Source organism: Kogia breviceps, chromosome 10, assembly GCF_026419965.1.
Source record: "Kogia breviceps isolate mKogBre1 chromosome 10, mKogBre1 haplotype 1, whole genome shotgun sequence".
In the NCBI taxonomy this organism is placed as follows: domain Eukaryota; kingdom Metazoa; phylum Chordata; class Mammalia; order Artiodactyla; family Physeteridae; genus Kogia; species Kogia breviceps.
The window spans coordinates 68,048,188-68,075,570 of record NC_081319.1 but is presented as its reverse complement, the minus strand read 5'-3'; the positions used below and the strand labels follow the sequence as shown (position 1 = coordinate 68,075,570).

Genomic DNA, 27,383 nt, shown 5'->3' with positions numbered 1-27,383 from the left:
GGTGTTAACATGGTCATCAACTCCTGGAGGAGCTGGCACTGCCAAGCCACATTCCAGGCAACGCCTATTAATGTGCACAGAATGGCGCCCGGTGACTGACAAGCCAGTGAGCCCACACTCTGGCTCCAATCACCCACAGGCATGGGGGGGCAGGGGTGACAAGGTAAAACAAGGCCAGAGAGGCCCCCAGTGCCCCCTGGGAAAATACAGAAACACCATGCATGCAGTTCACGACGATAATGCTGCACGGAGGCCTGAAGAGGCATCTGATGGAGGGGTAAGTGCACAGGCTCTGGAGTCAGTCAGCTGGGGTCCAGGTCCAGGCTCTGCCACTTACCCACCGGTGACCTTGACAAGTCCTTGTCCTTTCTGTGCCTCAGTTTCCAACTCTGTAAAATGGGGATAAAAGTGGTACTTTTCTCTGAGATCCATTGTGAGGACCAAATGAGTCAATAGGAAGGCCTTTAGAACAGTGCCAGGCACACAGCAAACACTCAGTATGTGTCAATTTATCATTATAATTCCCATTTTAAGATGACGAACTGAGGCTCAGAGTGATTAAATAGCCCACCCAAGTTTGGCTGCTCCAAAGGCCTTTTGCTTTTGCTGCCCCTCTACCTGGAAGTCGCTTTTGCCCCTTGTGTGACTCAGGTCTCTCTCAAACACAAGCCCCTCCAGGCCACCCAGACCCCACCCCCACCCCAATCACTGTGGATGTAGCACCCTGACTTGACCCCTCCCTGGCACTTATCACATCTGAAATTATCTGGTTCATTTACTAAAGGACTGAATACGTATAAAGCATTATGATTATTATTGTTATTGTTATGGTATGTTTGCTTGGTTGTTGTCTGTTTCCTCCCACTTAAATGTAAAACCCGTGGGATCAGGGCCCTCATCTGTTTTGTCCACCACATGGAAGGAGCTCAGGGCTGGCTTTGTGGGTTTGTGATCTGAAGGCAATTCCCCGCCCTCCCACCCCCGGTTAATGCTCTACTGTTACTGTCTTGAAATTTTTCATAATTTTTTAATAAGGAGCTTCACATTTTCATTTTTCATTGGGTCCCCACAAACTGTATAGATAGTCCTGGATGAATGAATGAATGAATGAGCGAGTCCACATTCCAACCCAGGTCTATCAGCCTCCACAGCCTCACTACTGAACCATCAAGTCAGACAAGCCTGCAGTGGGGGGAAGAGAGGTGGGCACTGGACCAGGGCAACCAGAGGCTGATCCAGAAGATGCTGTGCTGGGAAAGGAGAGCCTTAGATAGAGGCACTGGTTTGGGTTTCCCCTGCTCCACTTGTTCTTCTCAACCTCTCCTTGTGCCTGTGCTTGTGCCTCAAGTTAGGTGAAAGCCATGTTACTCTTTCTCTTGCTGAAGACAGAGGGACCTCTGTCCCTGCCTGCCAAGACACCTGTTGGCCAGCCAGGTGCTCTTCAAAGCCACAGCTGTGATGGGGCCTCAGGCAGAACGACAAGGCCTCGGGGCACCCAGCACAGCCCTAGGTGCCTGGAGCTTGATACTGATAGTAAATAGATATAACCCTCCTCTTTGGGCCTCCGGACAGCCATCAAGATTATATGGTTATAAATATGTTACCCAGTCCAAGTTCACTGCACGACAGGCCAATAAATCGAGAGACGAGTTGTTGGGGCATGGAACAGTGACTTTATTCGGAAAGCCCGCAGACTGAGAAGATCGTGAAGAGAACCACCTTCCCAGAGTTAGAATTCAGGCTTCTTTTATACTAAAATGGGTGTGGTTGGTTGCTGCAAACTTCTTGGTGCTGGAATCCTTTGTTCTTGCAGCTGTCCACATAGGTCCAGTCCTAATGTTCCTGTAAACCTCCAACAAGACAAATGGTATTCTCTGTTCTGCAACTTTTATCTTTGTATGACTGGAAAGTGTTATACCTTTAAAGGTCAGAGCCTTGAGAATGGGCTATCCTGTATATCTCAGGCTATAGGCAACACTCTTGTAGCAAAAGCAATAGATACAAAGGTTAAAGTAAAAGAAACAGATCCAATATGGACTCAGATTTGTTCTTCCCTATTACAAATACAGCTGTGATGAGAGTGGAGCAGGTAGGTACTGTTGGGCTGGGAATGCGTTGGGGGTGCCCTTGAGCACCTCGTTTTCCACTCCCCCTGAACTCACCTCAAGTGGGCATCACACACCCTGGGTTCCCAAAGGTTCTCATTCATAGGTCTTTACCCTTAAGGACTTCAGACAGTTCAGAGCTGTTCTCTGTTAAAACCATCCACTGATTTTTCCTCCTCCCTCTTCAGCTCTCCCATTCTGCCCCAGGCCTGGCTCTTGCTATGGAAGGAATGTCCCTCCATTCCCACTTATTCAAATTGTAACCATCCTCAAGGCCCAGCCCAAACGCTATCTCCTTCAGAAGCAATCCCTGATCTTCCTCCTCCTAATCTCCTGAACAGCTAGAAGTACTAGTTCTTTCTCCAAACTCTTAGTATTTCCTAACACTTCAATTAAAGCCCTTGTCACTTTTAACTTTGTGTTTTGGTTATGTATTCACTTCCTGACTCAGGGCAGGAGTCTCCTGGACTTATGAATTAGGCAAGGTGAGAAGGAAGAGGTTTGCGGGAAGCCAAGCGTGTGCACAGGATGGTCCTGGCTAAATTCAGGCAGGAAAGATGCAAAAGGGGGCTGAGGCTTTCTTAAGGAAAATCTGGAAGGTGGGGGTTATCTTTTGAAAAGAAAAATCAGAGCATCCCACATGATATGCAGCTGGAGATGTAGGAGAGAAGGTTTGGTAAGACAAGCTTTTCCAGGCTGAATCAACCCAGATGACGTTGCTCAAGCAGGGAAAAGTAGCTGGCTTGGGGAGGGGGCGCTCGAAAGGATACTGATAGAAGCTGGGGAAAGGACACACCTGAGGAGCACTAAAGAAGGAATTGTGGCAGATCACCAAATGGTAGCGACAGGTACAGGGACTGTGAGAAAGGGGAGGGGGGCTGCGAACCACGTGTGCATGCTACGTGATTAAGTTCAAACACATCTTCATCGAATAACCACTTATATTTACATGCAAATGTATTCGCTTATGCAATTAGCAGAGGTCTCAGAGGAGGGTTTTTTAGTCTGGAGCTTGTGCAGTCACTGAAAAAGAGAAGCAAGCTATCCCCGGTGTACTCCACAACTGACTTGCCCTTGGGAACCGGGCTGGTTCCAGGAGGACGAAGACTTAATCAGCTGGCCCTGCAGAGACAGGGGAGCAACTACCCCTCCCAGAAAGCGGGAGGGCGCCCGCCAAGTGGCGCATGCTCACTCCTCCCGCCCACACCACCTCTTCGGGAAGCCGGCGATGCTTAGTGCGCAAGCTCCATCTGTTCCCGCCGACTCCTCCCTCAGGGGCGGAGACAAGCAGGGCCCAAAATGGCCGGTATCCGCTACAGGCGTTTTCTTAAACTCTGTGAGGAATGGCCAGTGGACGAGACCAAAAGAGGCCGGGACTTGGGCGCTTATCTGCGGCAGCGGGTAGCACAGGCGTTTCGGGAGGGAGAGAACACCCAGGTGACCAGACTGTGGGGTCCGCCTGCGGCGGGGAGGCGGTTGGGGCGAGGGGAGGAAAGGAGGAGGCAGGGCGGGGCCTGCGAGCGGGCTGGCGGCGGGGCCCCGCGCATGCGCGCGCCTTTCCTCCCTGGCCGCGCGTACCGGGGGACCCTCTTAACGCCCGGGGAAACTGAGGAGAGCGGTGATCCTATCTTCTACTCAGCACTTTCACCTGGCTGCACGTTGGAGGTTCCTGAGGAGATTTTTTTAAATCTAGATACCTGGGACCATACGACCTTATTGAATCAGAATCTCTGGGGGTGAGGCCTTGGCCTCAGTGTTTTTAAAAGCTCTTGATGATTCAGGGTGCAGCCAGGGTTGAGTCCCACAACACCAGTCCTAGGTGGTGACAGTCATAGACTTATTGCTCCCCTGACACGATGCTATTACCTCGAAGTGTTGTGCAGTGATTGAGCTGATGCCCAAGGACCTATGCAGGGTCCCCACTAAGCCTTGGTGTGCTTCCTGGGCCCTTGGAAGCCCGTGCAGCAGGTTTGAGTCCTCACCCCGTGCCAATGTGTGTGAGTAGTAGACCTATGTTCTTGCTCTCCTCCATGTTGGTGCTGCACTTCTGGATTTGTTCATTCATACAGCACATACTTATGGAACACCCACCATGTGCCAGGAACTGTTCCAGGTCCTGGGGAGACAGTAGTTAATTAGATGAGATCATGCCCACATGAAATTTAAGTTTACATCCTAGTTCAGGACACAATAAGCAAGTAGACACACATAGGGCAGTGCAGAGAAGTACTGTGATGGATATGAAATAGAGTAGCATCGTAAAAGGGTAGTATTAGTTATGATAGATAAAGGCTTACCGAGCAGGTGACACATAGATGAGACCTAAGGGAAGACGATGAGCCAACAATGAACACTTGGTGTTCTTTCAGGCAGTGCAGTGGTCCTGCGGCAGGAAGCAGAAAGCAAGCCTAAGTGGCTGAAGGGTAGTGAGTGAAATGCCATTTTCTAAGAGTTGAGTCAGAGTTGATTCAGAGGAGGACAGGAGTCAGGCACGGTAGGGTTTTATAGGCAGGCTCTGGTTAGGGGTTGGATTTTATCTTAAGACCAGTGAGAAGCCTCTGGGGAGGTTTAGTCAGGGGGCTGATGTGACCTAGTTTACTGTTTTTTTTCAAAGATCACTCTGGTTGTACCAGTGAAAGGATTATAGGGAGGCAGGAATAGAAACAGTCACTCTGGTAGCCCAGGCAGGAAATGGTGGTAGCTTGGATGAAGATGGCAGCACAGGAGATGGAAGTGGCCACATTGGGGTTGCAATGTGAAGGTAGCATCAACAGGACTTGCTGATGTATTGGATATAGGATAAAGGGAAAGAGGAACCAAGGATAACACCTAGATTGTTTTGGCTTGAGCAACTCGGTACAAGGTGGTGCCGTTTACTGAGATGGGGAAGACGAGATGAGGAACAGGTGGGGTGTGGGAAGAACATCTTTAGTTTGGTGTTAAGACATGTTAAACTTGAGATGCAAAGTGGATTTACTTCCAAGTGGAAATGTCAAAGTAGACAGTGGGATATTTGAGCCTGGGGCTCAGGCAAGAGGTCAGACACATGAGATGTGACACATACACAGCCTGAAGAAATGACTTTTGCGAAATTTGGCCCCAACCTGTCAAAGCAGGAACATGGCTTTTCAGCAACTTAGCCCAACCCAGACCCAAACCAGCCCACCTAATGGAGCAAGAACAACATGCCCAGTGGCATCATCGAAACCAAGTGCTGACTGGGTGGTGGACATGGACGGAGTGTCTGGCTCAGGGCTTTGTTGGGGGGGGGTTGGGGTGTCACACAACACTGAGGGCCTTCACACTTCTTACAGTGGTCTTCACTGGCCCGTAGTATAAAGATCTTGAAGGCAAGAGTCATAGTCCCAACTCTGCAAATCCCATAGCCCATAGACTTTCTAGGGCTATGCTCCCTTCATATTTTCAGTGTGAGCTTCCTGAGAATAGAGACGGTGCTATTTTTATCTGTCTCCCCACAAGTGTCTAGCATAGTTCCTGGCACATAAAAGACACTCAGTAAATGTCTGAATGAATGGGTAAATAAATGATTGGTTATGGCTCATGAGACAAAAATCATTTGAATATAGTTGCAGATGTAGCAGAACTAGATGGAGAGAAGTAGTGAAGAGTGAGAAGGGAATATTTCTGTGCCCTGAGTGGTGAGAATTAATTTGTAAGCTTACTCTGTGTGAGGAACTGCAGGAACTACAGAAGAGGGACATAACCTGGTCCTTATCACCAGGGAGCCTACAGTTGGACAGACACGTGACTTGCTTTAATGAAACTCGGATGGTGAAACCAGCCAGCAGAGAAGCTGACAGAGGCTAGATCCCTGGGGAGGTGAGAGTATGACATTCACCTACTTGACTGTTAGCGTAAGAGGAGCCAGAAAAGGAGGGTAGAGCTTTCTCTTTTGGAGTTGTCATCCTTTGTTGTCACCTAGGGAGATAGTTCTGATGAGTAGAAGGCCCACATGAATTTTAGTCATGGCTGCAGATGCAAGTCATGGCTCGGTTGATGGTTCCAGAGCAGCTGATGAATGCATCCCTGGTAGAGTGAACCAATGCATCATGATGGCAGCAGGCACATGACTTAGGACCACTGTTGTGGTACCTCATCCTGATGTCATCCAAGAATGCACCTGGGCTTAGTAAATCTTGGTGGTAATTTTTAGAAGGAGCAGTCCCTTGCTGGAGTTGAGAACAGTGCTGTGAGTCACTCCCACTGACACCCCTGGATCATTTATAAAGAACTTGAGAAAGAAAGATCGTTCATTAAGCTGGCAGCCAGGGGCAGGCACTCAACCCAGTCAACTGATCGGTGCGGAGCTCCCCTTCGGTTATGCCATGTGCCAGAAAGACAGGACTAGATGGAGAGGCAGCTCTCTTCCACCGTGTGTTTGTTCCTGTAGAGGAGAGGAGCAGGCAGTCCTGCTCTCAGCCTTGTGGCTTCCTGCATCTGAACAATAACGCTGAACGCATGCATGGCACACTTGCATGCATGGTCTCATTTAGTCTATTCCTTAGTGCAGCTGAGTTGAGGTCACCATCGCTGTTCCCATTTTACAGGTGAAGAAACAAAATCTGAAAAGAAAAACAACTTATTTGGGGTTCCCCAGGAGTTAAATGACAAGACAAGTGAGCGTTGTCTTCTTTGTGCCTGAACTATCCTCAGCTCCCATTCCTCCCAAGTTATTTCTTCTTGTTAGAAAGGCCTCTTGTTCTGTGAACTTCAAGCCCTCCCTTTCCCTCACTTCCTGCTCAAGACCTCTTTGGACCATGGACAGTTTTGGCAAAGAATTAAACATCCCTCTGTTTACCCACCTGCTTTTCTTTGGCCTAGCCCCTACCTACCCAGTGTGGATGGGGAGAAAGATGGTCCTCAGGTGGGACACCAGCACAGAAAAGCCAGAACCACTAGAAAGCAAATTAATCATTCAGACTTAAAACCAGGGTACAAAAATAACTGCCTCCACTTATTCCACCACAGATTGCCCTTTGGGGAGTCTCACAGTCCACTCCACCCTAAACCCACCAAGAGGGAGGTGGGAAGCAGAAACACACTTAACACCTCTTATACCCCCTATCCTATTGTGCAGTTTTTTAAAGCTAATGTTTATGGATTTTGCCCCTTTTCAGTTCAGTTTCCCTAAGAGAACGCGTGTTCCCTGCAGCCCCAAGAGCTTAATAAAAGAATCACAACATGGGGGAAGGTGGCAAAACAACAGTAATTGTTGACTTAAGTACAGGGGAAGGTGCAAACTCTTCTAATGAGTTCATTAGATGCACAGGCAGCTTCCTAAAAGGTCCCTGGCAGCACCTACTTATCCAGCACAGGGCACAGCTCTGAGGAGCCACCCAGGAAGGGGCTCGCTCGCCCACCAGGGAGTTCTTGTATTAAATACCCAGGTTGAAATAATATCGGCCCCGTTTGAAAGGAGTTGAACTTTGTCTTGGATTGGCAGTAATGTAGGTGATACATCCAACTCCTCAGAGGGGAATTCAAAGGTTTTCTGTGATTCTGTTTTCTCAGTCATCCAGTCGGGGCCTGGTCTGTGGCTCAGGGTGGCGGGGTGTAGCCCTGTGTGTGTTGGCAGTGGTGATGCCATCCAGTGTTACCCACCCCCGTGTGTGGGTCCTCTGAAGTCCAGTTTTTGAGGAAGGGCCTGAGAACAGATTATGCGATTTTTTAGTTGTAATATTGAGCCCACTGCAAAACAGCCGTTGTGAGGAGAATCATGTCAGAGAGGGAATGCAGGCATCTCCATCTCTTTTTCTCCCCCAGTTCTGGATGGAGCTGGAGGGAGTTAAGGTAGTGTTTAGACCAAGGCATGGCAGTTTTCTAGGCATGTTTAGAGATGTATATGCTCCTCCTGGAGGGCTAGATTATCCACTTTCAGTGGGTCACCACTTAGAGATCTTTGGGTCTGCCTGTTGCCTCCTGGAGTAATGTAGCGTTGTGAGGCCTTCACTGTTGTCTAATCCAGCCTATGTCCCGCCCCCTCACCACACCCCAGCGTGTGCCCCGGCCCCAATGAGGGCTTCTTCTCATTGCCTCCCAAATTGGTCATAATGTAAATGGTTCTTTTTTTTTTTTTTAAGTATATTTGATTTATAGTGTTGTGTTAATTTCAGGTGTACAACAAAGTAATTCAGTTATATTGGGTTGGCCAAAAAGTTCATTCAGGTTTTTCTGTAAGATGTTACCTGTTACCCTCTATATACTATATATAAACTATATATGTATATACTATATATATGTTCTTTTTCAGATTCTTTTCCATTATAAGTTATTACAAAATACTGAATATATTCCCTGTGCTATACAGTAGGTCCTTGTTGTTTATCTATTTTATATATAGTAGTGTGTATCTGTTAATCCCAAATTCCTAATTTATCCCTTCCCTGCCTCCCCTTTGGTAACCATAAGATTGTTTTCTATGTAGGTGAGTCTGTTTCTGTTTTGTAAATAAGTTCATTTGTATCGTTTTTTAGATTCCACAAATAAGTGATATGATATTTGTCTTTCTCTGACATATCACTTAGTATGATAATCTCCAAGTCTATCCATGTTGCTGCAGATGGCATTACTTCATTCTTTTTTATGGCTGAGTAATATTCCATTGTATCTATGTACCACATCTTCTTTATCCATTCATCTGTCAACAGGCATTTAGGTTGCTTCCATGTCTTGGCTATTGTAAATAGTGCTGCTATGAACATTGGGGTGCATGTATCTTTTCTAATTAGAGTTCTGGTCTTTTCCAGGTATATGCCCTGGAGTGGGATTGCTTGATCATACGGCAACTCTATTTTTAGTATTTTAAGGAACCTCCCTACTGTTCTCCATAGTGGCTGTACCAATTTACATTCCCACCAGCAGTGTAGGAAGGTTCCCTTTTCTCCACAGCCTCTCCAGCATTTGTTACTTGTAGACTTTTTGATGATGGCCATTCTGACTGATGTGAGGTGACACCTCATTGTAGTTTCAGTTTGCATTTCTCTAATAATTAGTGATGTTGAGCATCTTTTCATGTGCCTGTTGGCCATCTGTATTTCTTCTTTGGAGAAATGTCTATTTAGGTCTTCTGCCCATTTTTCGATTGGGTTGTTGGGTTTTTTTGTTGTTGAAGTGTATGAGCTGTTTGTATATTTTGGAAATTAAGCCCTTGTCGGTCACATCATTTGCAAATATTTTCTCCCATTCTGTAGGTTGTCTTTTCATTTTGTTTATGGTTTCCTTTGCTATGCAAAAGCTTGTAAGTTTGATTAGGTCCCATTTGTTTATTTTTTCTTTCATTTCTTTTGCCTTGGGAGACTGACCTAAGAAAACATTTGTATGATTTATGTCAGAATGTTTTGCTTGTGCTCTCTCTTCAAGGAGTTTATAGTGTCATGTCTTATATTTAAGTCTTTAAGCCATTTGAGTTTATTTTTGTGTATGATGTGGGGAGTGTTCTAACTTCATTGATTTACATGAGGCTCTCCAGCTTTCCCAACACCACTTGCTGAAGAGAATGTCTTTTCTCCATTGTATATTCTTCCACCTTGGTCAAAGAGTAATTGACTGTAGGTGTATGGGTTTATTTCTGGGCTCTATTCTTTTTCATTGATCTATATGTCTGTTTTTGTGCCAGTACCATGCTATTTTGTTTACTGTAGCTTTGTAGTATTGTCTGAAGTCAGGGAGGGTTATGCCTCCAGCTTTGTTCTTTTCCCCCAGGATTGCTTTTGAATTCTGGGTCTTTTGTGGTTCCATATAAATTTTAGGATTATTTATTCTAGTTCTGTGAAAAATGTCATGGTTAATTTGATAGGGATCACATTAAATCTGTAGATTGCTTTGGATAATATGGCCAATTTAATAATTTTAATTCTTCCAATGCAAGAGCATGGGATATCTTTCCATTTCTTTGAATCAGCTTCAGTTTCCTATATCAGTGTTTTATAGTTCTCAGCATATAAGTCTTTTACTTCCTTGGTCAGGTTTATTGCTAGGTGGTTTTATTTTACATATATATTTTTTGATGTGATTTTAATAGGGATTTTTTTAACTTTCTCTTTCTGATATAGAGAAATGCAACTGATTTCTTTATGTTAATCTTGTATCCTGCTACCTTGCTGAATTCATTTATCTGCTCTAAAAGTTTTTGTGTTGAGTGTTTAGGGGTTTCTGTATAGAGTATCATGTCATCTGCATATAATGACAATTTTTACCTCTTCCCTTCTAATTTGGATACCTTTTCTTTTTCTTGTCTGATTGCTGTGACTAGGACTTCCAATATTATGCTGAATAGAAGTGGTAAGAGTAGGCATCCTTGTTTCATTCCAGATTTTAGTGGGAAGGCTTTCAGCTTTTCACTATTGAGTATTACGTTGGCTGTGGTTTTGTCATAAAGAGCTTTGATTGTGTTGAGATGTTTCCTCTGTACCCACTTTGATGAGAGTTTTTATCATGAATGGATGTTGAATTTTATCAAATGCTTTTTCTGCATCTTTTGAGATGATCATGTGGTTTTTGTCTTTTCCTTTGTTTATGTGGTGTGTCATACTGATTGATTGGCATATGTTGAGCCATCCTTGTTAACTTGGGATGAATCCAACCTGATCATGGTGTATGATCCTTTTTATATGTTGTTGGATTTGGTTTGCTAGTATTTTATTGAGAATTTTTACACCTATATCAACCAAAGATATTGGCCTGTGACTTTCTTTTTTGGTGGTGTCTTTGTCTGGTTTTGGTATCAGGGTGATGGTGACTTCATAGAATGACCTTGGGAGTATTCCCTCCTCTTCAGTCTTTTGAAGAAGAGTTTGAGAAGGATCAGTTTAAGTTCTTTGTATGTTTGGTAGAATTCCCTAGTGAAGCCATCTGGTCCTGGACTTTTGTTTGCAGGGAGTTTTTTTTTTTTTAATTACAGATTCTGTTTCACTTCTAGTGATCAGTCTGTTCAAATTATCTATTTCTTCTTGGCAATTCCCTGGCGGTCCAGTGGTTAGGACTCGGCACTTTCACTGCCATGGCCCGGGTTCAATCCCTGGTCAGGGAGCTAAGATCCCGTGAGCCATGCAGCGTGGCCAGAAACCCCCCAAATTATCTATTTCTTCTTTGATTCAGTCTTGGTGAGCTGTATGTTTCTAGAAACTTGTCCACTTCTTCTGGGTTGTCCAGTTTGTTGGCCTATAATTGTTCATAGTATTCTCTTATGGCTTCTTGTATTTCTGTGGTATCAGTTGTTATTTCTCCTCTTTCATTTCTTATTTTGTTTATTTGAGTCCCCTCTTTTTTCTTCTTGGTGAGTCTAGCCAGAGATTTGTTGATTTTATTCTTTCAAAGAACCAGCTCTTGGTTTTATTGATTTTTTTCAAATCTCTATGTTATTTATTTCCTCTCTAATCTTTATTATTTCCTTCCTTCTGCTGACTTTAGGTTTTGTTTGTTCTTCTTTTTCTAATTCTTTTAAGTGGTAGGTTGGGTTGTTTATTTGAGATTTTTCTTGTTTTTTGTTGAGGAAGGCCTGTATTGCTATGAACTTCCCTCTAAGAAATGCTTTTTGCTGCATACCATGGATTTTATATGGTTGTATTTTCATTGTCGTTTGTCTCAAGGTATTTTTTAATTTCCTCTTTGAATTCGTCATTGACCAATTGGTTGTTTTGTTTTGTTTTGTTTTGCGGTACGCGGGCCTCTCACTGTTGTGGCCCCTCCCATTGCGGAGCACAGGCTGCGGACGCGCAGGCTCAGCGGCCAAGGCTCACGGGCCCAGCCGCTCCGCGGCATGTGGGATCTTCCCGGACTAGGGCACGAACCCGTGTCTCCTGCATCGGCAGGTGGATTCTCAACCACTGCGCCACCAGGGAAGCCTGTTTTTCTTTTAAATAAATTTATTTATTTGTTTATTTTTGGCTGCATTGGGTCTTCGTTGCTGCACACAGGCTTTCTCTAGTTGCAGCGAGCAGGAGCTACTCTTCATTGTGGTGTGCGGGCTTCTCATTGCGGTGGCTTCTCTTGTTGCGTAGCACGGCTCTGGTCATGCTGGCTTCAGTAGTTGTGGCACACAGGCTCAGTAGTTGTGGCTCTTGGGCTCTAGAGTGCAGGCTCAGTAGTTGCGGCTCATGGGCTTAGTTGCTCCACAGCATGTGAGATCTTCCCAGACCAGGGTTCAAACCCATGTCCCCTGCATTGGCAGGCGGATTCTTAACCACTGTGCCACCAGGGAAGTCCCTATGGCCTTTGTTTTAAAGTCTATTTTGTCTGATATGATATTGTGACCCCCCGCTTCTTGTGATTTGTGTTTGCATGAAGTATCTTTTTCCATCCCCTCATTTTCAATCTGTGGGTGTCCTTTGCCCAAAAGTGGGTCTTTTGTAGGCAGCGTGTTGTAGGCTGTTGTTTTATTATCCAATCTGCCATTCTGTGTCTTTTGGTCAGAGCATTTAGTCCATTGACATTTAAGGTAATTATTGACAGGTATGTATTTTATTGCCATTTTAAATCTGGTTTTCCAGTTGATTTTGTATTTCTTCTTTGTTCCTTTCTTTTTGTTTTTCTTTTTGTGATTTGATGGTTTTCATTTGTATTACACTTGAGTTCTCTTCTTTTTGTTTTCTGTGAACTTGTTGTATGTTTTTGATTTGTGGTTACCCTGGTTTTCAAGTATGTTAACCCATTACTGTATCTGCTTGCTTTAGACTGGTAGTCATATAAGCTTAAACACATTCCAAAAAATCTACATTTTCTTACTCCCCTCTCCCAAATAAGAACAATATGATTCTGATGTCCTATTTTACATTTTCATGTTCATCCTTTTGCCATTTATTGTAGTTATAATTGCTTCCACAAATTTTTTTTGATTTTTTAAAAAAATGTATGTTCTGGTTTATTTAAGCGATCTACAATCCTTTCATATATTTGCTTTTCCTATTGTGATTTTCCCTTTCCTATAGATTCTTGCTCTTCTATTTAGAGAAGACCTTCCAATATTCTTTTTAGGTTAGGTCTAGTATTGCTATATTCTCTTAGTTTTTGCTTGTGTGAGAAATTCATTGTCTCTCCTTCTATTATAATTGATAATCTTGCTGGGTAGTGTGTCCTAGGTTGCAGGTTTCTCCTTTTCAGGACTTTGAATATATCTTGCTACTCCCTTCTGGCCTGCAAAGTTTCTATAGAGAAATCAGCCGATAGCCTTATGGGGGTTCCCTTGTAACTTACTCTTTGTTTTTCTCTTGCTGCCTTTAAAATCCTCTCTTTATCTTTAACTTTTGCCATTTTAATTATGATATGTCTTGGTGTAGGTCTGCTTGGGTTCATCTTGTTTGGGACCCTCTGTGCTTCCTGTACCTCGATATCTGTTTCCTCCTTTAGGTTTGGGAAATTTTCAGCCATAATTTCTTTAAATACATTTTCGATCCCCTTTTCTCTTTCTTCTTCTGGGATCCCTATTATGCCTAGATTGGCATGCTTTGTGTCCCATAGGTCTTTTATGTTGCTTTCTTTTTTTTTTTTTCATTTGTCTTTTTGTCTGCCTTTCTGATTGGGTGATTTCCATTATTTTGTCTTCCAGATCACTCATTCATTTTGCATTATTTAGTTGTCTATATATTGCCTTTAGCTCAGTTTTCATCTCAGCAATTAAGTTGTCTGATTTTGATTGCCTCCTCTTTATAGTTCCTAGTTACAGTGATCTGCATTTCTGTTGATAGCTTTTCTTAGCTCCTTCAGCATTTTTGTTATGAACTCAGGGTCTGGTAGACTGGAGAGGTCTGTTTCATTGTTTGTTCTTTTAGGGGATTTCTCTTGTTCTTATAATTGGGAGTGGTTCCTCTGCTTTTTCATTTTACTTATATTACTCTGACTCTATGAATTTAGGGGAAACAGTTATCTACTGTGTTTATGAAGGGCTGTTTTTATGTAGAAACACCCCTGTGTAGCCTGTATGAGTCTAATATTTTTGGTACAAAGGCTGTTTTTGGTATGGATGCCTGCCATGTCTTTCCTCAGGGTGTGCTGGCTCTTCTCCCCTTGATAGGGGGTGTGATTGGTGTGGTGGTGACCAGAGTCTGCACTGGATGTTGGGCAGGGCCTCCTCTTTGCTCTTTGGTTGTCACAGCCCTATCAGGGGCAGGGTCTGCTCCCCAGTTGTTGAAGTAGAAGCCCCCAGATCCAGTCCTAAACTGTGGTGTGAGGTAGGTGGAACAGGAGCACTCCCACTGGGAACAGAGCTGATGTGTATTCCTCCCCAGGAGTTGTCTACCTGGACATGTGCTCTGTAACATCTTCTGTCACCTGGTGTGCATGCTCAAAAAGTACACTTGTTGACACTGCTCTTGGCCCCACCTCTGCTGTGGGAATACTAGTAATCAGCTCAGATATCAGCCCTGCTTCTGCGTGTGCATGCCCACAAAGTTTGTTGTTGCTGGCACTAGACCTGCCTCAGCTAGGGGAATGCCAGTAATCAGCTCAGATGTCCTGTAGAAGCTGCCGCTGGCATAAATTTGCTGAAGTCACGCACCCGCCAAGAATTGGTTCAGATTTCAGCTCTACCTCTGCATGTTGGCAGCCCACTGGCGCTTGTGTGCTCCCAGAGCTCATAATGGCAGAGCTGTGCCCGCCGTGAGCACCCAGAGAGTGAGGCTGCTGTGGTGGGGTCATGCCCCCTGCTTCACACACACGTTGACAGTAGACCCGGGCTCCATCCTGCACACAGCACCCCCAGCCTCACCCCGGGCCACACTCCAGGCCCTTCAGGCTGTCTCTGCGCAGCCAGAGTGAGTCCTCTGAAGCCCGAGTTCCAACCCCCAGCTGCTCCGCACACCAGCAGGCATGTGTCTTGGGCTGGGAAGTGCAGCAAGGTAGCGTGGACTTGTCTGTGCTGGTCTCCCTCTGTCCTGCCTGCCACAGGCCAGCTGCTGTGCTCTCCTCTGAGGCTCCCTATCTGTCCCAGTGGACCTCCCAGTCAGTGAAGGGGATTCCCAGGGTAAAGGAACCTTTCCCCTTTGAAAGCTCCCTCCCGGGGCACAGGTTCCATCCTGATTCCTGCTTTTTTTTTCTTTCATTCTATCTGGTTATGTGGTGATCTTTCTTGCAGCTTTGGTTGTATGAGATCTCCTGCCAGTGTTCAGTGGGTATTCTGTGAGAATTTTTCAACATGTAGATGTGTCTTTCATGTATTTTGGGGAGGACGTGAGCTCCACGTCCTTCTATTCTGCCATCTTGATCTCTGCTCCCAGGTTCTTAACCTTTGAGAACCTAGTGCACTGTGGACCAAAGCCCAGACACAGAGCTTGTCAAGAATCTGGTGGCTTCCCAGGCCTTGAAGCACTCCTTGGCGTGGCTTAAGACCCAGCCTGCCTGGACCATCCTTGTCCCCCCGGCTTTTCATGCCTCTTCCTCCCAGTTCCTCCTCTGATCCCCATTCTGCCCAGCTCTGAAGTCTACACTCCTCAAAGTGAGGAACTCTGACTCCCCATCACTCTGTAACCTGTCACTGCAGTGAAATGCAAACCTTCCCTGTAAGGGAACCACACCTGCCATGTGAGCCAGGCCTGGTAACTAGTTCCTGCTTCTGATCTCCTGTAACTCTTGGCACTCAGTTACACTCTGTCCTGGTCATTTTTTATTTTTAGTGTGTGTGTATCTTGTCTCAGCTTGATTGCCAGCTTCTCTGGAGCCGAAGCTGGGTCTTTATGTCCCCTCACAGCCACCTAGCAGAGCTCTCTACATAGTAGATGCTCAAGAAATAGATTTTCAGTTGAATTCAAGGGAATAGACTCCCATAATGGAATGAACTCATTTCGGAAGTTCATTACCAAGTCATGAAAACCTTTTCTCATAGATCCTCCTGGACTGAATCCAGCTCTACCTTAATTAGCAAAGCAATTTGCAACACTTTCCCAAAAGTGCTTATGCATCCCTTTGTGTGACTGGAATAGGGGTCGCTGTACCAATTGCTGTCACCACCCAAAATTCAATTTGGAAAATCAAAATCAGTGCCTGCAGCAGTGATGTAGATTTGTATGTATAAAAGTTTAATATGGTAAAGAGAATTTACTGACGACTGAGCGGGAGAAATGCAAAAGGAGCAAAAATAGAGCCAAAAAGGACACTTTGTCACTTGAACATCTATTTTATTCACATTTAGGGAGCAGAGCTGAATTTTTCATAATATCCCACTGCTGCCTTTTTTAAACCCAGCTTTGCTATTAGTTCTAAAATGTCCGTAATCTCATTAGGTGTGAATACAAAATCAGGTAGTTTAAAGCTTGTATATAAGAATATTTCTAAAAGTGCACAGTACACTTCATCGGGAAAACTGTGTATTTCAAAATTCAGCGATGTTTGCGCTGGAGTCTGTGAATAAAGTGTAGATGTAGGTATGTGGTGAGGCTTCCGGAATTAGACAAGTATTTCTTTTTTTTTTTTTTTTTTTTTTTTTTTTTTTTTTTTTTTTTTTTTTCGTAAGCAGGCAAAGGGTTAGATTTTATTTTTTATTTTTTATTTATTTTTATTTTATTTTATTTTATTTTATTTTTAACATCTTTATTGGAGTATAATTGTTTTACAATAGTGTGTTAGTTTTCCCTCTACAACAAACTAAATCAATTATACATACACACATGCTCCCACATCTCCTCCCTCTTGCATCACCCTCTCTCCCACCCTCCCTATCCCACACCCCCAGGCGGTCACAAAGCACAGAGGTGATCTCCCTGTGCTATGCAGCAGCTTCCCACCAGCTATCTAATTTACATTTGATAGTGTATATATGTCCCTGCCACTCCCCCACTTCGTCACAGCCCACCCCTCCCCCTCCCCATATCCTCAAGTCCATGCTCGAGTAAGTCTGTGTTTTATTCCCGTCCTACCACTAATCTCTTCATGACATTTTTTTCCCTTAGAGTCCATATATATGTGTTAGCATACGGTATTTGTTTTTCTCCTTCTGACTTACTTCACTCTGTATGACAGACTCCAGGTCCATCCACCTCATTATAAATAACTCAGTTTCATTTCTTTTTATGGCTGAGTAATATTCCATTGTATATATGTGCCACATCTTCTTTATCCATTCATCTGTTGATGGACACTTAGGTTGCTTCCATGTCCTGGCTATTGTAAATAGAGCTGCAATGAACATTTTGGTACATGAGTCTTTCTGAATTATGGTTTTCTCAGGGTATATTCCCAGTAGTGGGATTGCTGGGTCATATGGTAGTTCTATTTGTAGTTTTTTAAGGAACCTCCATACTGTTCTCCATAGCGGCTGTATCAATTTACATTTCCACCAGCAGTGCAAGAGGGTTCCCTTTTCTCCACACCCTCTCCAGCATTTATTGTTTCTAGAGTTTTTGATGATGGCCAATCTGACCGGTGTGAGTTGATATCTCATTGTAGTTTTGATTTGCATTTCTCTAATGATTAATGAGGTTGAGCATTCTTTCATGTGTTTGTTAGCAATCTGTATATCTTCTTTGGAGAAATGTCTATTTAGTTCTTCTGCCCATTTTTGGATTGGGTTGTTTGTTTTTTTGTTATTGAGCTGCATGAGTTGCTTATAAATTTTGGAAATTAATCCTTTGTCAGTTGCTTCATTTGCAAATATTTTCTCCCATTCTGAGGGTTGTCTTTTGGTCTTGTTTATGGTATCCTTTGCTGTGCAAAAGCTTTTAAGTTTCATTAGGTCCCATTTGTTTATTTGTGTTTTTATTTCCATTTCTCTAGGAGATGGGTCAAAAAGGATCTTGCTGTGATTTATGTCATATAGTGTTCTGCCTATGTTTTCCTCTAAGAGTTTGATAGTGTCTGGCCTTACATTTAGGTCTTTAACCCATTTTGAGTTTATTTTTGTGTGTGGTGTTAGGGATTGTTCTAATTTCATACTTTTACATGTAGCTGTCCAGTTTTCCCAGCACCACTTATTGAAGAGGCTGTCTTTTCTCCACTGTATATCCTTCCCTCCTTTATCAAAGATAAGGTGACCATATGTGTGTGGGTTTATCTCTGGGCTCTCTATCCTGTTCCATTGATCTATATTTCTGTTTTTGTGCCAGTACCATACTGTCTTGATTACTGTAGCCTTGTAGTAGAGTCTGAAGTCAGGGAGCCTAATTCCTCCAGCTCCATTTCTCGTTCTCAAGATTGCTTTGGCTATTCGGGGTCTTTTGTGTTTCCATACAAATTGTGAAATTTTTTGTTCTAGTTCTGTAAAAAATGCCAGTGGTAATTTGATAGGGATTGCATTGAATCGGTAAATTGCTTTGGGTAGTATAGTCATTTTCACAATGTTGATTCTTCCAATCCAAGAACATGGTATATTTCTCCACCTATTTGTATCATCTTTAATTTCTTTCATCAGTGTCTTATAGTTTTCTGCATACAAGTCTTTTGTCTCCTTAGGTAGGTTTATTCCTAGATATTTTATTCTTTTTGTTGCAATGGTAAATGGGAGTGTTTTCTTAATTTCACTCTCAGATTTTTCATCATTAGTGTATAAGAATGCCAGAGATTTCTGTGCATTAATTTTGTATCCTGCAACTTTACCAAATTCATTGATTAGCTCTAGTAGTTTTCTGGTAGCATCCTTAGGATTCTCTATGTATAGTATCATGTCATCTGCAAACAGTGACAGCTTTACTTCTTCTTTTCCTATTTGGATTCCTTTTATTTCTTTTTCTTCTCTGATTGCTGTGGCTAGAACTTCCAAAACTATAGACAAGTATTTCTATTGATGTACTTTTAAGTAGTAAATAAGACTATTTTGTAATTGCTGAGTTTGGATTGCGTGTGACTAGGATCCCAGAATTGGCCTTGGCTCCATCTCTGCTTAGACAGTAATAACTTGGCTTGAAGTTGCTGTACCTCAAACTCTCATCACTTCCACTGAGCTACTTTTACAGCCTTGTACAGACACCTTCTGACCTCAGATGAGAAACTGGGTGACAAGGTCATTTTTTGGTGATTTGTTATTTATAGGTGCTTCTCAGATTATTCTTTGAGGCTCCAGGCTTTATGGAAAGTATCTGGGAGACTGTCTCTTTAATACTGAAGGACTTTTGAGAGGTTCAGGGAACACAGAGGGTCACTTTGGTTTTTGAGCAATGCTCTGTATGGTGACCCCATCCTCTCTATCTCTGTCCCTCCCCTCTGCCCTACTTCTCTGTCAGAGGTGGGAAAAGCTGGGCAGGAAGGAGACACCCTGCTCGCCCCACCGAGTGTACAGACGGAGGTGGCTGAGCAGCCCTCCGGCCAACTCTCAGTTAGATTTGGAGGAAAGGCAGGAGGGGACTCCTTTTGGCAGCATCTCTGAAGGTGAGGATCTGGTGGGAGCGCGGGTCTGGTGAGGATGCGATGTGTTGGTGGTCTGCAGGCAGTGAGGGAGCCCAGGAGAGAGGCACTGGGCAGTCAGTTCTGTGAATGCCTTTCTTAATTAAGAGCTGGGTTGGGAGGGTGGTCGGTGGTGGTGGGAGGGGAAGGTCGGGTTGCATGGCCATCAGGTGGAGGGCAGGTGCTGCAGACAGCCACTCGCTCGGCAGAGACCAAGGGTCAGTGCATGATCCCCGCCAAGCTGATCATGAAACGCTTGGGGACCACTGAGAGCCATCAGGCTCAGGGCCGGAGGTCCAGTCAGGGACAGAGTGAAGCTTCGGTGATTTTCCATCCCTTCATCACTTCCACCTCCAGCCATACCTTGCAGTCACACCAGCAGCACTGATCCGCTGATGTGTCCTAACTGCTGTCCCCTGGGCGTGTGCCTGGAGAGCCCCCACGTCCTACTGGTAACTTCCACTCACCCTCGCCGTGACCCTTGGCAGGGCTTCCTTGGCTCCACTGATGGTGTCAGGGGCCCTCCATGCACCCCTCATTCCTCTGTCACTGGGATCGTCCTGAAGTCTTTCGCCTTGTAGTTAGTGCAGTAAAGGCCTGTGTTTACTATAACTGTTTACTACTAATAGTAACCAAGACTAATCCCTCACATTCGTCAGTGTTCCTGGCCCTGAATTCAGAGCAGTCCAGGCATTACTTTACTTATCCTCACATCGCCCTCAGAAATAGGGACAATTATTATCTTTTCTTTTAAAAGAAAAGTTAAGTTGGCCAGTATGTTTCAAAAATGTCAATGCTGGGAAGACAAAGAAAGGCCGAGGAGGTGTCCCAGCTGCAAGGAGAAAGAAACGTGACAGATAGTGCAGGAGGCGATCCTGGGCCAAAAGGACTGTTTTTTTCTGTAAAGAGTTTTTACTGAGACAATTGACAGAGTTGGAATATGGATGATGGAACAGATAGAAGTGTTGTATCAATATTAAATGTCCTGAATTTGGTCATGGAACTGTGGTTATATGAGAGAATGTCGTTCTTAGGAAACATACTGAAATATTATGTATATATAGATGTAGAGAAGGATAAAGGAAAAGTGGGAAATTTTGTTTTTAAGTGTCGGGGGCAGAGGGAGATGGAGTGATTTGCCCGATACCCCTTAGCTGGTGAGGGATGAGATCCAAATGCAGGCAGTTGGACTCCACAGCTCCCCACAGCTATGCACACCTGCTCTGACATGGGCTGGGCACACTGTAGGTTCTCTTAAATTTATAAGCAAACACATCTGTACAGGTATGAAGAGGGCAAGCAAATGATGAAATGCACAATTATCTTTTGATAATCTACATAATATTCTTTAAAACTTTGGCTGGTGTTACCCTTTTTCCTTTTGCATCTTGTGCCTTCTGTTCGTCTGTCGTCTGGTTAGCTCTTGGTTTTGCATGCCCTGCTGAAGACAGAACATTCAAAACGCTTTCCCCAAAAGTGTATGCTGCAGAATTCTGTTCCAGCTGGACTTTCCCTGGAAGCAACGACCGATGGGGAGTCAGACCTATGTGTTAATATCCGTTCCTCTTTTTCAGCCTCTAGCCCCAGTGCTCAAATAATGCCTTTGATCATTAGTCAACAAACACTGGCTGCCACCTCAGCCCATCACCCTTTCTCTTCTGATGTGGCTACCTGGGCATTCTCATGATGGGTGGCCTGAACCTGGGGATGGATTGAGTAGAACTCAGTGACAGGATTGTCTTTTTTGTTTGCTGTAAAGTGGGGACTTTATTTGACATGCATACGGAGGCAGAAGTGGAGCTGCCTATTAAAATGCTTAACTACTGATTTATTTATGCTCTGCCTTCTTCGAGAAAGGATTTAAGTTGGAAAAATCCATCATTTGAATTCTGGGAAAAAACATTGAAGAGAAAGTTTCATTCTGGGGAGCTTTCAGAATTCTTGGCAGAATAATGTAAGGAACTGTAGCTAAATAATGGCAAAGGCATAAGGAAGGGAAAACTTTTTAAGAGGTATGAGAGGGAAAAACCCACCTCTCATCTGCATGTTGCCCTCCTTCCCTGGAATTTCCAGCAGGGCCATCTGGAGTATTGCTTTCTTTCCCCCTTTCTATTTGCAAGTCTTCCTAACAGGACCTAACTGGATTCTCCCTCTTGGTTCTCCTCAGTTCACCTGTTTTATCCTAAAATACTACTTTCTTCATGTTTCTTTCCTCAACAGCTCCCCACTTACCACAGATGAAAGCTCAGATGATTTTTTTTTTGGCCTTTCATAAAAGAATCTTTATTTAATACATTTCATATTGAAGGTTTAACTCAAAAAGCTCTTTCTTTTTCTTGCACCCAGGCTTTTACCTGCATGTTCAGGCCTCAGCCAGATGGTCTGGTGTGAAGCACAGGTATAGCATCCCTGCCTCCTCTGCCCTGCTCATGCAACCGCCCCCAGCAGGAAGGCCCTCTCCACTCTCCCCAGCTCCTGTGCATCCTTCAGAAACCAGCTTAGTCTCACTTCCATGATCCGCTGACCTCCTCTGACTTTTTGTGGCCCACACTGCCCCTAGCATTCCTGGAGTGTTGTGTTTTTACCGTAGTGCCTCCCACCGCGTGCTGGTTCACAAGTCACAGGTGTTCAGCAAATGTTTGTTTGCCAGTTGAGTTTTCCTGCAGGTTGGGGAGCTGCTGAGGTGGAGCCATTATTCCAAAAAGGTGATTTCTGACCGTGGGACCTGTGGTCACAGAAGCCAGCTCTGAGCTGCAGGCCTGCTTCCTGTCCTTCCTGGAGGCATACGGTACAGACCCGTGTGGGGGCAGGGCTCATTTGCTCAACTTTCTTGGAGGTTTTGTTTTTCAGGTTTCAGAGCCTGAGGCCTGTGATCAGATGTACGAGAGCTTAGCACGGCTCCATGCAAACTACTACAAACACAAGGTGAGTGGGCCACAGTCTTCTGTGTCGTCCCCAGCCCTCCTCCCCAGCCCTCCAACTGGAGATGGCCAATAAGAGTGAGTGAAATCTGATTATACGATGTTCTGTAAGGAATTGTGGTTCTGCTACTTTCAAATATAACCAGTAATTTCAACCAAGCCAACTAAGGCACCTGGTAGAGGCTTTTAGGTCACCTAAATGAAAGCCATTTTTAATTTTGAAGAAAAGCCATGTGTTTTATATGCCAGTGGGTGCTTCCAGGTGTGTCTGACAACTCTTGGATCTCATACATATTTTTCCACCCCCTCTAACGGAACTGGTCTTCCCCACACTCTGGTGATAAAGATGGGGTGACTGGGAAAGTCCTGTCAGACAAAGCTGGACCTCTCCTCGGCCCTGACATGATTTCTGTCGAATTCCATTTAGTGTGTTTTTTTCTCCCAGGCTTGAAAAATGTGCTCAGTAACCACAGATTTACATGGTCAAATGCCTAGTCTGTATGAAGAGGGGATTTCTTCTAAATCCTCACTGCTCAAAGTGTTGTCCGTGAACAGCAGCATGGGCACCACCGGGGGCTGGTTAGAAATGCAGAATCATAGGCCCCACCCAGGCTCCTGAGGCCCAGCCTGCATTTTCCAGAGGGTTCAGGTGCGTGTTCAAGTCAGAGCCACCTCTCCAGACCGGGCTCGTTTGGCCTCCAGGTGGCGTTGCGCTTCTCCTTCTGACCTCCAGACACCCATGGCCTGTGAACTGCGGTTAGAGTGTGGCTTCTCTCCAGGATCATCCAGTCCCGGGATGTGCTGCAGAACTAATCTTCTCTCCCCTCCCTCTCTCTTCCCCTCTGCCCCTTGTGACCAGTACCCTCGCCCCAGAGACACAAGCTTCAGTGGTCTGTCCCTGGAAGAATACAAACTGATCCTGTCCACAGGTATGGAAAGCACAGCTACTGCCCTTTCTGGTTGGTTTGCAAATGAGTCTTTGTGTTTGAGCGGCCAAGAGGAATTGTCTAATAAGACAGTTTTGCTTGATGGAAAGTCTTGTGGAATAGCCCACAGGAAATTCTGAAGCTCCAGGGCTCATGCTTTTTGGCCACAGAACATGGAGAAGGTCAAAGGCATTATTTTAAAAAAGCAAATCCATCTTTAGAGCTTTTAAATTCAAGGCTGGGCAGCAAGGAACAGGGGAATGAATATGTATTTGCCAAATGGAAGTAGTTGAAATCAGGATGGAAGGAAAATAATTTTATCTTTATGGTCCTAAGGGGGCTTTATAAACACGAGGGTTTTAATTAAAACAAAAAGTCATTCAATAGACGTGTATGGGGATATCCGGCTAAGAGTTATCTGACCCAGGGGACTTGGTCTGTGGGTTAGATATGGGTTTAACTAGGTATGTTTTGGAGTCCTTGAATAGACCCTGATTAACAAGAAAGGAAAAACCCTGCCTAGCCTGGCCCCTCCTTGCTTCCCCATCTCCATTGTCACTGAAGGAGGACGTGGTGGGTGGTGGCAGGGGGAGCCTGGGTTGAAACGGGCAGGTTCTGGAAAATTAACTATTTTTATTGCCAAGGATACCACATATAAAAATAGGCTAACCTTTTCTGGGAGGGCATGGCCCTGAAACATTGCCTCCTGGTACTCCAGAAATTTCTCTTTCCTATTCCTCTGGCAGCCTTCAGCAACTAAGGTTTGAGAATTTAGGCTTCCAGAAAACTCTTAACCTTCTGAACAGATTAAAACCTGGTGGTGTCATCTGCTATTGTGTGTTGACTCTGATACTATTTTTATATTTACTCTGGAAAACTGGGGTAGAGATATCTTGGCCAGGCAGAATCACTTTATTGGCAATTTTTTAAGTGTGTGTGTGTGTGTGTGTGTGTGTGTACACACCCACATACACATATAAACAAATGGTACCCCCATGTCGCTAGGCCCATGTAATTACCAGCATCGATGCACAATGTCATTGTGAGGACCGTAAAGCGTTTGAGCAAAGTTTGAACTTGAAATTAGAATGGAAAGAAGTTCCAGAGGCTCAGCCTCTGCCTCTTTGTTAACTCTTGGGACGCCTGAGTTCGGAGACAACGGGCCATGGCCAAGGAGCCGGGAGATGTATGACTCCCCACCACTGGCCTGTGCTGCAGCTTGTCCTGGCTGGGAGTTCAGCCTTAGGAAATTAGCTGATAATTTTCTTTCACAGCAAGCCTCTTATTTTTGTTGTGACTCTGTGGAATAAGCTTACTGAGTGTTTCCTCTGACAGGGCAGGACACCTTACAGTGTTTGTCATGAGGATTTGAGGGCCTGGCAAGTCTGAAATGTGGCTGCAGTCTAGGTCCCGAGTGTGTCCATCCTGGCTTGGGGTCCCGGGAGTCTCTGAAGGAGGCCTCGGCGTCCCATTTTGTGCCCCACAAAGGAACCTGGACTCCTGGAAAAGTCCCAGGGTGGAATGCTGGCCGGGGTACAGTGCATGTCCTAATTTAGTCAAGAGCCCACTGACAATAAATGTTAATAGATGATGTAAGTTAACTTTTTGTTCAGAAAAGCTATTCTTTTTCTCCAAAAGTTTCATTAAGAGATGAAAATCCAGGCTGTGAAATTTAAATAATGTGAAAATCTAAACTTAAAATACAAGTAAAATTAGGTATCATAGAACTTTAGCCCTGGAGAGAATTTAGACCAGTGGTTCTCAACCCAGGAGCGATTTTGTCCCCCAGGGACCCGTGGCAATGTCTGGAGACCATTTTAGTTGTCACAGCTTGTAGGGGAAAGGGCAGTTTGCTGCTGACATCTAGTGAGTAGAGGCCAAGATGCTGCTGCAGTGCCAGGTGAGCTCCACAACAAAGAATTATCTGGCCCCAAATGTCACTGGTGCTGAGACTGAGAAACCCTGCCTTGGTTCCTTTAGGGGGAGGGGGGAGAGGTGGATGTATGTTTTTAAACAGAGGCCCCACTGGCTCCCACCAGCTCCTGCTGCCTTCATGCCTGTGAAGATGGCTATGTTTTCTTGAGTGTGGGCCAGGTGCCAGGTACGTCACCTCCATTATTTCCTTTAAGACTCACAACTTTTGAGGCAGGTTTTTTTTTTTTTTTTTTTTTTTGCTGTACGCTGGCCTCTCACTGCTGCGGCCTCTCCCGTTGTGGAGCACAGGCTCCAGACGCACAGGCTCAGCGGCCATGGCTCACGGGCCCAGCCGCTCCGCGGCATGTGGGATCTTCCCGGACCAGGGCACGAAGCCGTGTGCCCTGCATTGGCAGGCGGACTCTCAACCACTGTGCCACTAGGGAAGCCCGAGGCAGGTGTTTTGATCTCCACTTTGCAGATGAGGAACCCGAGGCTCAGAGGGTTAACTGATTGCTTGAGGGGACCCAGTGTGGAAATGGTGGCCAGGGATGGGGGCCCAGGCCCAGCTCCCTCCCGGTTGCCTGCTCAACTCCACAGCGTGGGGTGGACCCAAGTGTCTGGGGTCAAATCCCAGCTCCACCACTTCCTAGCTGTGTAGCCTGCTCAAGTTCCTTAACCTCACTCTGCCTCAAGTTTCCACATCTGTAAAATGGAGACAGTAAGGTCTGTGTGACTCAGGCCAAGTTTTGAGATAAGGCTCTGGGCCTGTGGGTTGTGTAGCTGATGCTACAGTGCCTTTTCTTTGCTCATGTGGAACAGAGCAGAGAGGGCCTCGCTTAGATGCTGAATGATGATTGGATGTGAACAGAGGCCACTGTAAGGACAGTCTCTGGTATACAAGTGCTCATCCACACTTGCATTTATTTGTCTGTTACCCTGCCTGATTTGCTTATCAGAAGTTGGGGCTACACTTCCCTTTCTTAGGAACATACTGTGAAAAGCGAAACACACCTGTGTGGCGAAAGCCCTGTGGGGCCAACCTGTGTAATCGTTTTAGACTTCAGCCTTTTTTTGTTGTCTTCTCCTTTTGCAGATACCTTGGAAGAGCTTAAGGAGATAAATAAAGGCATGTGGAAGAAACTGCAGGAGAAGTTTGCCCCCAGGGATCCCGAGGAGAAGCATAAGGCGTGGGCTCGGGCCTTATCACGCCCACGTACCTAAGCGTAAAGTCGTGGACGTTGCCATTATCAATAAAATGCCCTGATTTCCCTGTCCTTGTAGTTCGGGAATCTCATCTAGCCTTCACAAGAAAGGAAGCCCTTGTTGCTGTAAAGAAAGCTCTGGCCTGAGGAGGGACACCAGTTGAGCATCCGCCCGCCCACCAGTCAGGCTAGGATGTCCTCCAGGAGAGGAAGTGTGGGTCTCCGTCTGGGCCTGAGAAGGGAAGGTGACGGGGCCTCTGGGCAAGGTGCTTCCTGCATGGCCACAGGAGCCCCACCTGCCAACAGAGGTCTGGCTGGCTCCTGGCAAGATTCACAGGCTCCCTTTTGTTGTAGGAGCTCCTGGGAGAGAGCCAAAAATAGCGGTCAGGTCAGTACTGAAGAAGGCACCCTACTGCAAACAGAAAGCAGCAGGAGGTGTATGACAGAGGGATGAGAAAAGCCTGCTTGGCCCTTCTCCCCACTGACTCAGAAGGCCAGAGCTCAGTCCTCTGCCCCTGACCTTGCAGAAAAGCCATGTTCCAAGTTGGCTTAAGGGGCAGAGTAGAGCTACCAACAGGCCAGGCAGGGCCTCAGCTTGAGTCGGCTTCAGCACTCGGGGCGGGTTCTGTGGGAGGCCACATGGCAGGCCCCCTCCCCTGGCCGGGGACACGCACAGGGTCACCTTATTACTCCACGGAACCTTAGCTCTTACCAGTAGATGTTTACATTCCCTACTTCAGGTTTCTTGTCAAGAACAGAGCTGAGAGAAGAGGTAGGGCAGGGCCGACAGCACCCCTTGTTGGGAAGAAGTGGAAGTGGTTTCTTAACCTCATTGTACCTGGACTCACTGTTTTGAAATGCATAAAATAAAATTCATAGGATTATGATAGAAACCAGTTATCCCGTAGTACAGTTCTGTCCCGGAATCGCTACAAGACAGGATGGCATTCAGCATCTCCCAAGAGCCCAAGGTTAGGCCAGCAGTCAGGG

At 45.3% G+C, this 27,383-nt stretch overlaps 1 protein-coding gene across 1 annotated transcript; it reads left to right on the top strand.

Moving 5' to 3' along the window:
- Nucleotides 1–3,362: 3,362 nt before the first annotated feature.
- Nucleotides 3,363–26,465, top strand: UQCC2 (ubiquinol-cytochrome c reductase complex assembly factor 2). The gene is made up of 4 exons (XM_059078021.2): nucleotides 3,363–3,542; nucleotides 22,278–22,352; nucleotides 23,208–23,277; nucleotides 26,285–26,465. The coding sequence occupies exons 1-4, from the start codon at nucleotides 3,405–3,407 to the stop codon at nucleotides 26,410–26,412; spliced, it is 411 nt and encodes a 136-aa protein (XP_058934004.1). The 5' UTR covers nucleotides 3,363–3,404; the 3' UTR covers nucleotides 26,413–26,465.
- The last annotated feature ends 918 nt before the right edge of the window (nucleotides 26,466–27,383 follow it).

What these genes read in the sequence shown, in the direction of transcription:
- UQCC2 (XM_059078021.2), top strand. Translation starts at nt 3,405, where the DNA reads ATGGCCGGTATCCGCTACAGGCGTTTTCTTAAACTCTGTGAGGAATGG. An exon ending in CAAACTACTACAAACACAAG is followed by an intron (nt 22,353 to 23,207) that starts GTGAGTGGGCCA and finishes CCTTGTGACCAG; the next exon opens with TACCCTCGCCCCAGAGACAC. An exon ending in CAAACTGATCCTGTCCACAG is followed by an intron (nt 23,278 to 26,284) that starts GTATGGAAAGCA and finishes CTCCTTTTGCAG; the next exon opens with ATACCTTGGAAGAGCTTAAG.